Raw genomic sequence first — 12,055 nt, 5'->3', positions numbered from 1 at the left:
CCGTGGTCCGAAGGAGCGACTGAGGCGAGGAGGGAATGAATAAAAAGCAGCTGGAGAGAAGGAGACAAAATAACTAACACAGATCAGAAGGAACAACAGGGAACAAACGTGCCTGAGAAATGCTAGAAAGAACTGGCAGGGAGTGAACGAAGTGCAGGGGCTAAATAGGGAGAAACTAATCAGGTGCAGCTGGTGGTAATCTGGGGGTAAGGAGCAGGTGTAAGGGATAACGTAATCAGGGTAAGGGAGTGAGGGGAGTGAGAAAGTAGGTGCAGCCGGGCAAACCTGACAGCATGTGTTCATTCATACTGGACAGTATACTTCCTGTACTCCTGTACTGTAACATAAAAGCTACAAAAGGCAGAATAGTGCTCACAGCAGGCCTACTGTTAGGTAATTTCTTAGTTAGATAGATATGGAATAGAGATCTGTTGTATTAGAAGATGTTTAGTGTAGCCAGGATGTCTCCTCAGGATGTTAAATGCAAGGGTGGTTAAGGCAGAAGGGCTCAAGTCAGGGACAAATGTTATTTTGACGGTAAAAGTAACCATAATATTTGTCTTAATGTGTAATGTTATGTCAAATTGTTTTAGATACACACCACGAAAACAACAGCCACACACATTATTTTCTTCATGTTTTGTCTACTGCTCTGCTCAGCTGCCAAGCTGGCATATCAGGTGACGTCACGGTTCGACAGCCCAGAAATGATTAATATTGTATAGCAATGCGTGGTTCGGGGTCTTTCTGCTTCCGGGCTGCTTTTGGCAGGCTGGGGGTTGGAAGATCTCTGGACTGGAAGTGTGAATTCTTGCCTGTGACTCTTTGAATAAACCAGCACGGTTATATTTTTTATATACTCAAGTGGTCTGAGTCGTCCCTCGGAGTTCCTGGTTTGAAAGAACCGGATGAGGCTTTATAATGGTTTTTAGGCCTTTACTACCATGAGTACCAAGAATGGTTCAGCTATCTTCATTACTCTCATTACTCTTTGTACTGTTCTTATATTAATGTCTGTGTATGTTCTGGAGATATTACTCAACATTTATCTCCAACTGAAACACAGGTCAACCCAAACAGAGGACATATTCTCTGTGAAACAGTGCACTACTTCATTCAGTGCCTCCTGTCATAGGGAGGTCAGAGGCCAATGGCAGCACATTTGTGACTCAAACAATAGGTGTTCAAGGACAATTTAGCAAGGTGGATGTCTACCTAAATGTAAAACACATACCCTGTGTTATTTAAAACACACTGGTGAAGGGACAAGCAACAATTTTTCTGACAAAAGCATCTGCATAATAAAGACTCTTGACGGCTGTGCAGCAACATCTAATGACTTTCCTTGCATATGTTTTATTAATCTAATAATCTGAAGTGTTATAATACTTTTCATTAATTTTGTTTTAGCTACTGTATAAAACAAGGATTGATGCCATATTCTGACACGGTTAGAGCTGCACTTTCATCAGTGCATTTGGTGATCCTGAGTTTTACACCTTGTGAACTAAAGAAAATCCTCAAGTTTAGCTGACTGGGAAGAGACGTAACACCATATGACCTGACCTCTAGGTGTGCCAAACCTAAATGATGTCACTTAAAAAATTGGAGTTGTAAGAGTTGGTGCTTGTTTCTGCCAAATGGATCAAACTTGAGTCCCAGTTAATTCATAGATATACATTTACATACTCTCAATGTGATGTACACAATAATGCAGCTGTAATTATAATTCAATAATATGACACACATTAATGTAAAATGTGCCATTCTACAAAATGAGTACTTTTACTTTTAGTATGTTTTGATGTGAATACTTTTGTGTTTTTAGTTACGGTAAGTCACATTTTTAATGCAGGAGTTTTACTTGTTGTGGTATTACTAGTTTTACTTAAGTAAAGGACCCGAGTACTTCTTCCATCACTGCTGTTTATGATCTCAAATACACTGTTTTTGTGGGATATTTGAGCTTGAGATGTGACCCTGTTAAAAGTCAAAAATAGTTCAGTATTTCCTCATGGAATCTAAGACACTGATAGTATATTTGGTGGCCAAGTGGTCTAAACTTAAATCTCTCACATAAATCTGCTTTAACTTGAAGATGCGAAATACATTACAAATTAGGAAAAGAAGCCAAGTTACTGTAGAGAAGATTCATCTAAAAGATGCTATGTTTTCATAGTGTGGGAAATGCTTGACCCAAACCAGAGGTTAAAATCTGGGATATCTTGAATTCTTATGTATTGATTTGTCTTTCAAGACTATTAAATAGCTGAAATGCTTACTTTTATTACCCATTCATCACTGTATTCAGGATTTGTATCAGTGTTTACCATTTTTTAAGTTTACCAGTGGCTGCTGGAAGAGTGGCCCAAATCAAAATCAAAGTATTCACCTTACAGCAACAAAACACATTCTTTTTATTTTGACCACACCCTCAATATACTAGCGTTGCCATATATGGACCAATAAGCATAGTAATCACATTGCTGTTGAGAACTATAAACTATATTTAGGCGGGTGCATTTCTAGCATGTTATTAGAGGATATCAATGATTGAGCGATTAACTCCATTCACTCACAAAGCTCAGCATGTTTGTCTGTCTGGGGTCTAATATTCTCATTTTCAGCTAGAATATGAAACTGTGAACTATTACAAGCGGTTTAAATCAGTGTGAACAAGTTTTTACATTAGGTAACGACACTTCTCTGTGTGATGCACAGACACAGTTAAATGTCATGAAGCTGAACAGGCTGCATACTGCCACCATGGCGGCAACCCCCAGCCACATTAAAACAAGAGAGGAGAAGGCGGAGGTCAGGCCCCACCAGAGAGCTCATCATGCCTCCTCAGAAGACAACAACCGTCTGAAGTCAGCCGTCCCTGAGAGCCACATTACCACCATCCCAGAGCTCACAGAGTCAATTGAGAGGAGTCTATGCCTCCGTGATCAAAAGACCACGTCTCTGGTGAGCAGCATTACTATAATTTTAATTCAAATTTAAGCAGATTTGACAGTTTTCTTTACTAGCCCAAAGTGCTGTGGATTAGCCAGCTAACTGGAGGTTCAACCAGGTTTGGTGTGCCTTGTCTTTCAGCAATATGGTAATATGAATCTTTTAATGATTACAGAGCTCTGAGAGGATTAAAAGATATTTTATTATAATGTGCTGACGGGATCATGAACAGGTTTGAGAGCTATTCAGATTCTTTAGAGGATTTCTGGGGAGGAATATGTGGATAAATATGTATATGTAACAAAACTTTCAAAATAAAAGTTGTTTCATATTTGTTATTTGTCATCGGGCTCAAACATTTACCTTTTTGTACAATGATTTTTTTTTACAGTTAACAAAATATTGTAAATATATAACAAAAATAGTACAAAACTTTCAAGCATTAAAGTTCATTTGTTCTTTTGCAGAGTGATGAAAACAAGTTGTGCCTGATCTGTCAAGAGGACATGTGTAAGAGTGGAGGGGGAACTCAAGAGGTACACTGTACACACCGTTTCCACAAAGAGGTAAGACATCTTTTGCACTGCACGTCTCCCCTGCACAGTGTTTACACTACCCTGGCCCTGTCGTTGCAAAGAAGTCTTATTCAGTCCAATCCCAGCATGTCATTTATCAGATCTCTGGTCCATGAAGGCACCTCATTCCTGGAGATGCATGATGTGAAGTGGTATGAAAACAGTCTGCTTAGACCTAAAATCTATCTCTTTGGAAGCATGGCACACAATAACAATTACTGATCCCTGGACTGGACACTTACTGATAGTGATGTCTCCATATGGTGGGTGCAGAAGACAGCTCGGAAGTTAGAGCAGTGTCGACCTCGCAGCAGCAGTGAAGCAGCAGCTTGCCGGGTGATGAGGCTCTTGGATGAGAGGAGGAGGTCAGCAGATGAACCGGTCTCCAAAGAGAAAGAGAAAGAGAAGCACACACCCCGACGGCAACTGTCCCTGCGGAGACATCGCTGATGTCATTCTGTGGAAGGAGGTGACTCATTTTGGGATGAGAAGGTGGAGAATTTGCACCCAGTGGTCAAACATCAGGATTCTCTCCTGAGCTTTTCCTACTATATGGTGTGACATTTAAGTGATACAAGTTTTCAAATCTCAGGGCCTTGACTGACTGACCTGATCATGTAAAATAATCCTGGCTTTCAAGCACCACTTTATGTAATGGTGCCTCAGCATATAAACACTTTTATAAATGAGATGTGCAGTATAAAATATTTGCTTCAAAGTAGTTCACAGGTGTTGTAATGGTACTTTATCAGAATCAGAATCAGAATCAGCTTTGAAACCTGCTCCTTTCTCTGAACAAACACAAAGTGTACCCTTACTTTGGAGTATCAGTTAAGTATTTGTATATTTCAACTTATTATGGTTGGTGCTTTTTATTTATTGCAGATTCAGTCCATGTCGATGAAAAAGCAAATTGTTGTGGACAGTGAGATCAGCGGTGGAATGGTGGTGCAGTGATTAGCGTGCTGTCACCTCACAACAAGAAGGTTCTGGGTTCAAGTCCTGGCCGACCCGAGGCCTTTCTGTGCAGAGTCTGCATGTTCTCCTTGTGCCTGTGTGGGTTCTCTCCGGGTTCTCCGGATTCATCCCACAGTCCAAAGACATGCAGCTTAGGTTGACTTATGACTCTAAACTGTCCGTAGCAGTGAGTATGTGTGGCTGTTTGTCTACATGTCAGCCCTGTGATAGACTGGCGACCGTGTGATAGACTGGCGACATGTCTAGGATGGACCCTGCCTCTCACCCAATGTCTGGGCTGGGATTGGCTCCAGCCCAGACAGCTATGTTCACTGTTTCCTGAGCACAGTCTGTGACACACAACACTGGTTTACACTGGTCTTGCGCTCTTAAAGAACAACACACTGAGGTGACACTCCCTTGCTAAATGTGGTTTACTTTCAACATGCGGTGACACTCCCTTGCTAAATGTGGTTTGCTTTCAACATGCACACGTTTTTGTCTTCATATATAATTTACAGTAGCTATTTAATGATGCTTTTATTGTTCCGATTATGAAACTGCAGCCTGACAAAAGCCAATAATAAGCATTTAAAGGTACTAACAATTGCAACACCATTACAGGCCTTTCTAAAGACAGACATTTTGACTTAACAGTTAAAATACAAATGCAACTGATAATTTTATAATGGCCACCTTCCACTTTGGTTTGCTATGTTATTAGCTACACTGATGTTTGAAAGAATTGTGGCTTTATTCTGTCTACTGAAAAGCAGGGCAGCAGTTGAAGTCATGTTATCTATGTTTTGGGAGAGAATTTCTGGGCTTTAGCAATCAGGGGAGAGTTCACACTCTACCGTAAAAAGAATGTACATTGTGTGTGTATTTTATATGCTGATTCCAGAATTGCTTCTCCTCAATATGTTTATTTTGGATTAGTTTCAGCCCATACAACAAATGGCCTCACCACTTCTTCCTTTCTTTCTTCCTGTGATAATAAAGTAAGTTTTTGTTGTTGATGTTTTCCTTGGTAGTATATGTAGTGAAAAACGGATGTTCACTGCCACTCATGCATGGTCTGCAACCAAGGAAGTCTTATTCATGCTTTAGTACTTACCACTACTTCACCCTCTTGTTTTACAGTGCTCAAATAAATAATATGCACAATAGCAGAACTAAACAGTATAAAGTTGAAGTGTGTTTAAATACGAGTTTTTAGAAAGAAAGGAAAAAGTTACTGTTTCACAGTAAAACAATGGCTGATTTGTTTTCTGTAGTTAATTGTTGACCTCATACTCCCTGGGCTGAGGTCTCTTGTCCGGGTTCGTCCTGGCCTGTCTGGATGGAAAATAGCGGTTTCCGAACAGGCGGAGTGAAAGTGCACACGTGGACGCGTGAGACTGACGTGCCCCCCAGCCAGTAACAGTAAGGGCAGACGACGCCAGCTCACCTCAGCCATCCAATGGGGAAGGTTACTGAGGAGTAAAAGTCCAACTGTTCAGAGACGGACAGTTCGGGGGAGAAGGCTGTGAAGCGGGTCAGGAGTCTGCTGGGACTCAGGCTCCGAGGAGGAGACAGCAGAAGTTCGCTTCGTGTCTTGTTGAAGAACAGACGGGAAATCTCTCATCTCCTACCTCCTACCGGGAAATGATGAGGATACTCTGATTTTTCGGCCCGAATATACTACCAGCAACGTTTCATCCGTAGGGAACCTACTTGGGTAAGACCCCTTTTCTTTGTACTGTAGAGGAACTGGAGGCTGCTGTGTCCTGTACCGTGGGTCCTGTTGACCCAGGCCCACAGCCTCCACAGCCCGCCTCAATAAGAAGCACACGAAACTTTTAGTGTGTAGTTCATGTGCAGACTCGGTAAACCTCATCTTTATATTGATTTTTATGACCAGTAATCTCTGATGGCAACATTTATTTCATGGTAATACACCGAATGAGTTGCTTTTTACATTTGTTCAACAGGCTATAGGCCGTCTGCAGAATGATAAACCACCAAGCAAAAAAAAAAAAAAAAACCCAGTGAGCTGATGAAAGTCCTAAAATGGTGATGATTAGTTTTAAACATATGTAATTGTTAATTAAAATCCAGTTTCCTTTCAAAGTAAGTTGAACTCTGTTATTGTTATATCACATTACTATCCCATTTGTTGTTGTTATTATTATTATTATTATGATTAGGCCAGTGGCTCCTAACTGTAGGATGTCGAGTCTTCCAGGGTTCCTTAAAGATTTTCACTGTCTCCAAAGAATCAAATATACCCACAATTATTTCACTAGGCACAGTTTATTTTAATGACAACACTGTATGTTGGTCTGTAAGAATGAGATGCATATGATTTTAGCTTTCAGTATTATTTGTTTCTCCATAGGCAGTTTCATAATCTTAAAAAATAAGTATAATCATTATTTATATTAGTAAAATAGCCATATTTAGGCAGTCAATCTAAGTAAAAGCCCTGCATTTGAAATGTTAGTTAAATAGTAGTAGTTAAACAGGCGTATTAGCAAAAAATGTACTGATTCAGAATGGGACCTGTCATTGTGGTATTATTATATTATTTGATTGATATTATTGATGCCTAAACATGTAAGTGATACTTTAATGTTGTAATTGGTCAAGGTGAATCAATGTTGTGTATTGTAAGTTTATACGCTGTTCTTATTTTTTGCATGAAGTCCTAACCAACTGATAAATAAATGTAATGTGTGGTGAAAATACTCAAGGAAAGCGCAAATATATCAAAATTTAACTGAGTAGAGTATGTGAGTAAAGTGCTTAGAAAATAAAAAGTGTGTATTTACTGAATGACTTAATGTGAAGAAGTATGTGAACCACTGACAGCACAGATGTAGCTGTTGATGGAGCAGCGCTCCATATGATATGAGCCAGCATTTGTCCTGGAGACCAAAGAGCTCTCCTCAGTCTGGAGAGGATGCGCGCATGTCTGACACAGATGAGTTCGGTTTAACATCAAAAACAGTGTGGCTGTATTGAGTGTCCTCCTATAAATGGTTCCTTTTGTTGTCAGGCACACTATTACTTGTCATTTCCATTACAAAGGAGACTACAGCCATGCTCCTTATTCTTTATTTCTGCTCAGTATTCATGTCACTCCTGCTTTTGCTCTCAGATTTCACCAAGCGTTATTTACAGTTAAGGGCACTTAAAATTGGTCTAGCAGGTTTACAATGATTCTTTATACTCTTTGAATAAAATCACTTAATATTTACAGTGAAACCAGGAGGCGATGCGCCATGGACATGACCAACTTTGAAATGGTAGCCTGTTTGTTTTTGATCATGTCTGCTGTATTGAGGGAATGTACTGTAGGCGGCAGATGACATCCTGGTCTGTGCCCACATACAAAAGCACACATCAATCAAGTTCAGGTTTAATTGTTGAGGAAATGATAGCTAATTATTACCAAGGAGAGCTTGCAGTCAGTGCTAGTTAATAGAGAGAGTGGTCGTAGGCTATAGCTCAGAGGAGAAAAGAAGAACAGCTGTTTTATACTGGGCAGTGAAACAGACAGGTTCACAGATTTTAAAGTAAAAGTGAGACTTGTGACACTAACAGGTCCCCCCGGTTCTGAACAGAAACAGTTCTGTGAGGTCAGATGGAGGGTGATACATTAATTATGTCTGATTATGCTGTTTGACTAAACTGCACTCTTCCCTTCCTGTTTCTTATTCCTTCACTTGTACCAGCCATGCTATAAATACTGTGTATCCCCACGCTACTGGAAGAACACAAATGGCATATGAGGTGAAATGATCTGGTTTGTTTCAGTTCATTTACTAGCTCCTTTTAAAGGAAACCAAGATGTTTTACTTGCTGGTGTAATATAGAGGCAATAATGAGATTAACACCTGATTTATGTTGAAAAACAAAGTTGTGTTTTTCTTTGTGCAAGAAGAATTTTTAGATTATTGTGAGAGCAACAACCGTAGTTCTTTTCAATTGTGGATTGGATAGATCATTCATAACAACTAACAGATCAGTTTCCTCCCATGATTCAGGTGTCGTGAACCATGGGAAGCTTCAAAGGTCATGCGCTCCCTGGATGTTTCTTCCTTCTAGCTGGGATCTGGTGGACAGGAAAGTATTCGGTCTGGCACGCCACCCGCAGGAACAAGAGCATAGGTTCGACTCGTCTGGCCAGCAGAGCCTCACAGCGCCGTCTGGAGATATTTGAAAGCTCTGTCATGCTCTTTTGCGCTTTTGTTGGTAAGCAGGTCACTATAATAGTCCTTTTGAAAACAGCAGTTTGATCACCAGTCCACATGTCACACAGTGTTTCTTCCACCGTCTTTCCCAGGGATGCTAGCAGAGCAGTTTGCTGCAGATGGGCCGAAGCTCCAGTTGTATGACTTTGCAGAGAAACACTGGGATCAACTAACGAACTGGCAGCATGCCACCATGTACCTGTTCTTTGGCCTGGCTGGGACTGCATCTCTCATTATCCACATCACAGAGGCTGCCCCACTGGCACTGGATAGGTTAATGCTGGCTATTGCTTTCTTTAATGAAGGTAAAAAAAAAAAAGATGACATTTTTAATTTCCTGTCTTCATTTTGATGTCATTTATTTGGGCCAGTGGTTCCCAGCCATGTTGTAAGATGTGCCCCTTCAACACCACCACCCTGCCGTGTTCTGGCATCTGAATGAATTTTTAACTGGCCATAGTTTAACACTATAAATATTTTCATATCATTTATAGGTTAGTGTTCATGTTGGTTTGGTTAAGTTTGCATTTGTATTGCCAGTGGCAGAAGCTAGGCCTCAATCATTTATTATTTTTAGCTAATGTTGTCTGACTTGTGTATTCATTATTTTTTAACTGTTTACACCATTTATACATTAATTGTAGCTGACAATTTGAAATGATCAGTTACCCTTATATTTACCATTACATAAGCAATTCAGCCATTTTTAACTAAAGTTAATCATTTCAACTGTATATTTGGTTTTCGTAGTCAGTTTCAACCATCTAACCTGTGTATTTTGTTTCTGTTTGCTTGCTGACATATTTTCACAAAATTGCAACATCCTATTCAGGTTATAGCAAAATATGTGTGAATATATATTTTCAAATAAAATTGGAATTTCAGTTTTTATTTTAAATTAGTTTAGCTAATGTACTGTAATGTTGTTAGGACTGCTCACTCGCAGAGATGAAGTGAGCAGACAGGCTGGACTCAGGAGTCAGACTCACAGTTCAAGGCAAGTGGTTTATTTAGAATAACAGCAGGTGGTAATGATAGTCCAGAATCTTGGGGCTGGTGAGATGCAGTGATCAGGGAATCAATACACAGGAGGAGTAGATTAATCGGTGGTTCACAGCAAGGAGAGGAGCTGAGTGTGGCAGGCTGAGATCTCAGGTCTTGACAGCAGGATAGGCAAGAAAGGCGTAGTGTAGCTTGGATGTAGCGGTCTGAGGCAGCAGGTTCTAACAACAGGGAGGACAGGAAAGAATGAGTGAAGCAAAGGATGGCAGCCTGTCTGACCTGAGGAGGATGACGCCTGTCCAGGGAGACAAAGATGAGGTAACTGGTAGATGGAGGACACCCAAAGGTATGTGGTGTCAGAGGTCATGTAGTAGCAGACCAGTTTCATCAATAAGAGCCAAAGTGTTGTGGCAGTAGTCCACAACATACTGGCACTGGAGAAGCCTCTGCCTGAGTCTTAAGTAGGATGTGGCTGATAGGTAAGCGGTCTCAGCTGTGTAAGTCAGCACAGGTGTGTGCCACGACTGAGACAGATTGCCTGCAGAAAGGAGAGAGAGAGGGAGAGAGGCAGGTCGAGCAGAGCAAACGTGACAAATGTTTAGAGGTACAAGTAGCCCAGGTAGGGAATCAGTGATTTAGACAGTAGCTATATAACCTAGTATATCCTGTGTTAGCATCTTTTGTAATAGGTCTAAAGAGGCTCACTCAAAAAAGTGGACATGAATGAATTATTATAACTATAGGTAACTAAACAAAAATGCAGTCAAGATACCACTTGACAGTTTGTCAGACTGGCAATCACAAATGTCAACATCTTATACTAAATGGATAAACTGACAAACCTTTGTTTACTCCTCGCTTCTTATCTCTTTTGTTTCTGCAGGATTTCTTTTCCTCTACCACCTCCACGGCAGGAGTATGTTGGACGTCCATGTACATCAGCTCCTGCTCTATGCTATCTTTGGCGAGGCTCTTGTTGCCTTCCTGGAGGTCTTCCACCGAGGCAACATCATTCTGGAGCTGCTTCGCTGCACCCTCACTACCCTGCAGGGAAGCTGGTTTTGGCAGGTAAATCTGAATACTTCCATGTTTGAGCTGAAGTCCATGGCAGTACTGGCTCCTCATGGTACCCTCTCTTTGAACACAGATTGGGTATGTGCTTTACCCTCCCCGTGGCCCTGAGTGGGACCTGAAGGATCACAACAATATGATGTTTGTCACCATGTGTTACTCCTGGCACCTTGCCATTGCCATGCTGGTCGTGAGCGTGCTCTATTGCACCATCAGCTGGTGAGAACCCGCTCCACCACAGACATCCCATAACCTGCTGCTTGTATATTTGTAGTGGAAGTCTTACAGATTCTTCCTGACTGGGACTAACAGTTTGATGCTCCTAATGCCACTCTGTCACAACAGTTTGTTACTGTATGTGTGACGCTGCAGTTTGTTGTGCTTTCTCTGTAGCGTGGTTCGCTCCAGACTGAAGAGGACACCTCCGATGGAAATGGGGCTTCTGAAGCCCAGAGAGGGGGACCCAGAATCAGAGGATGAGGTTTTATGAAGAGGACAGTTGTTCACCTTCATTGTGACTCATGTATAGAAACTGGTAAATCAGGGATATTATCATATTATAATTATACTATCTGTATACCTTTTGTTTTATTCAGCTGGAAACCCCCTTTAGCTTTACTTTTATTGTTCATTGCTATTTATTTTGCAGTTTCTAATACTTTCCATAGGCCTATATTCTGTCATATTATTTTATTATTCATCTGCACATATGAGAACAAGGGTGAACTTTTTATGGATTGCTTACTTTTCATTTGTTCCCATAATGTTCATGGTAAACATTCTAGTGTTCAGTAGTGCCATCTTGTGGTGCAGGCAGTCGCCATCCTCATCAGTACAGCATTCATTACTTGAAAATATTGTATGTGACTTTTTGTGGGACAATATTAGGAGGCAGAGTCACACAGGAGTCAAACTCAATGCCAAACAATAGGAAGTTTATTAAAATTGTTCAGATGTTTGGACTTTGCTACTTGACTTTATTACAGACCATGTTGTTGTTTATGTTTTCTTTTGTGCGGAATTTATTACACTAAGTGTGACTTAATGCCTTAACAATGTACTGTATGATTTGCACCACAAATCATCACATGAGCACATTAATGTTCACTCATGCATCACAGAATCATCTCAGCAGGCGATAGTACTGTAATTGTATCCTGTGGCTAATAAATGATGCCTGCAGGCTTATTTTTGTCTGGCCAGAATAATACATATACACTGTATCTGCTGTATAGCAGAAATGAAGAAGACCAGTCA

The 12,055-nt window shown here is 40.7% G+C and overlaps 2 protein-coding genes across 6 annotated transcripts in view; both read left to right on the top strand.

Annotated features, from left to right (window-relative positions):
- The window catches only part of lnp1 (leukemia NUP98 fusion partner 1), a 16,179-nt gene extending 11,634 nt beyond the window's left edge, over positions 1-4,545 (top strand). For 3 of the 5 annotated variants that reach the window (XR_002275212.1, XR_002275211.1, XR_002275210.1), the window contains 3 exons: positions 2,722-2,967; positions 3,423-3,999; positions 4,416-4,545. Coding sequence is in view for 1 of the 5 variants with exons in the window: in XM_020603529.1 (XP_020459185.1) it covers positions 2,722-2,967; positions 3,423-3,521; positions 3,804-3,980 (522 nt within the window). In the remaining 4 variants the exon portion in view is untranslated. The remainder of the gene's footprint in view (positions 1-2,721; positions 2,968-3,422; positions 4,000-4,415) is intronic. The other 2 variants (XR_002275213.1, XM_020603529.1) reach the window with 2 other exon arrangements.
- Positions 4,546-5,846: 1,301 nt separating this feature from the next.
- tmem45a (transmembrane protein 45a) lies at positions 5,847-11,764 on the top strand. Its single transcript, XM_020603555.1, has 6 exons — positions 5,847-6,207; positions 8,519-8,726; positions 8,818-9,030; positions 10,611-10,795; positions 10,875-11,017; positions 11,192-11,764. Exons 2-6 carry the CDS (start codon positions 8,531-8,533, stop codon positions 11,286-11,288), a joined length of 834 nt encoding a protein of 277 aa, XP_020459211.1. The 5' UTR covers positions 5,847-6,207; positions 8,519-8,530; the 3' UTR covers positions 11,289-11,764.
- The last annotated feature ends 291 nt before the right edge of the window (positions 11,765-12,055 follow it).

The sequence above is a fragment of the Monopterus albus genome, unplaced genomic scaffold (assembly GCF_001952655.1).
Source record: "Monopterus albus unplaced genomic scaffold, M_albus_1.0 scaffold61.1, whole genome shotgun sequence".
In the NCBI taxonomy this organism is placed as follows: domain Eukaryota; kingdom Metazoa; phylum Chordata; class Actinopteri; order Synbranchiformes; family Synbranchidae; genus Monopterus; species Monopterus albus.
This window is presented reverse-complemented; position numbering and strand designations above follow the sequence as displayed.

Coding starts and splice junctions, on each gene's coding strand:
- tmem45a (XM_020603555.1), top strand. CDS start 8,531: ATGGGAAGCTTCAAAGGTCATGCGCTCCCTGGATGTTTCTTCCTTCTA. Junction 9,031..10,610: donor TATTGCTTTCTTTAATGAAG/GTAAAAAAAAAA, acceptor TTGTTTCTGCAG/GATTTCTTTTCCTCTACCAC. Junction 11,018..11,191: donor CTCTATTGCACCATCAGCTG/GTGAGAACCCGC, acceptor CTTTCTCTGTAG/CGTGGTTCGCTCCAGACTGA.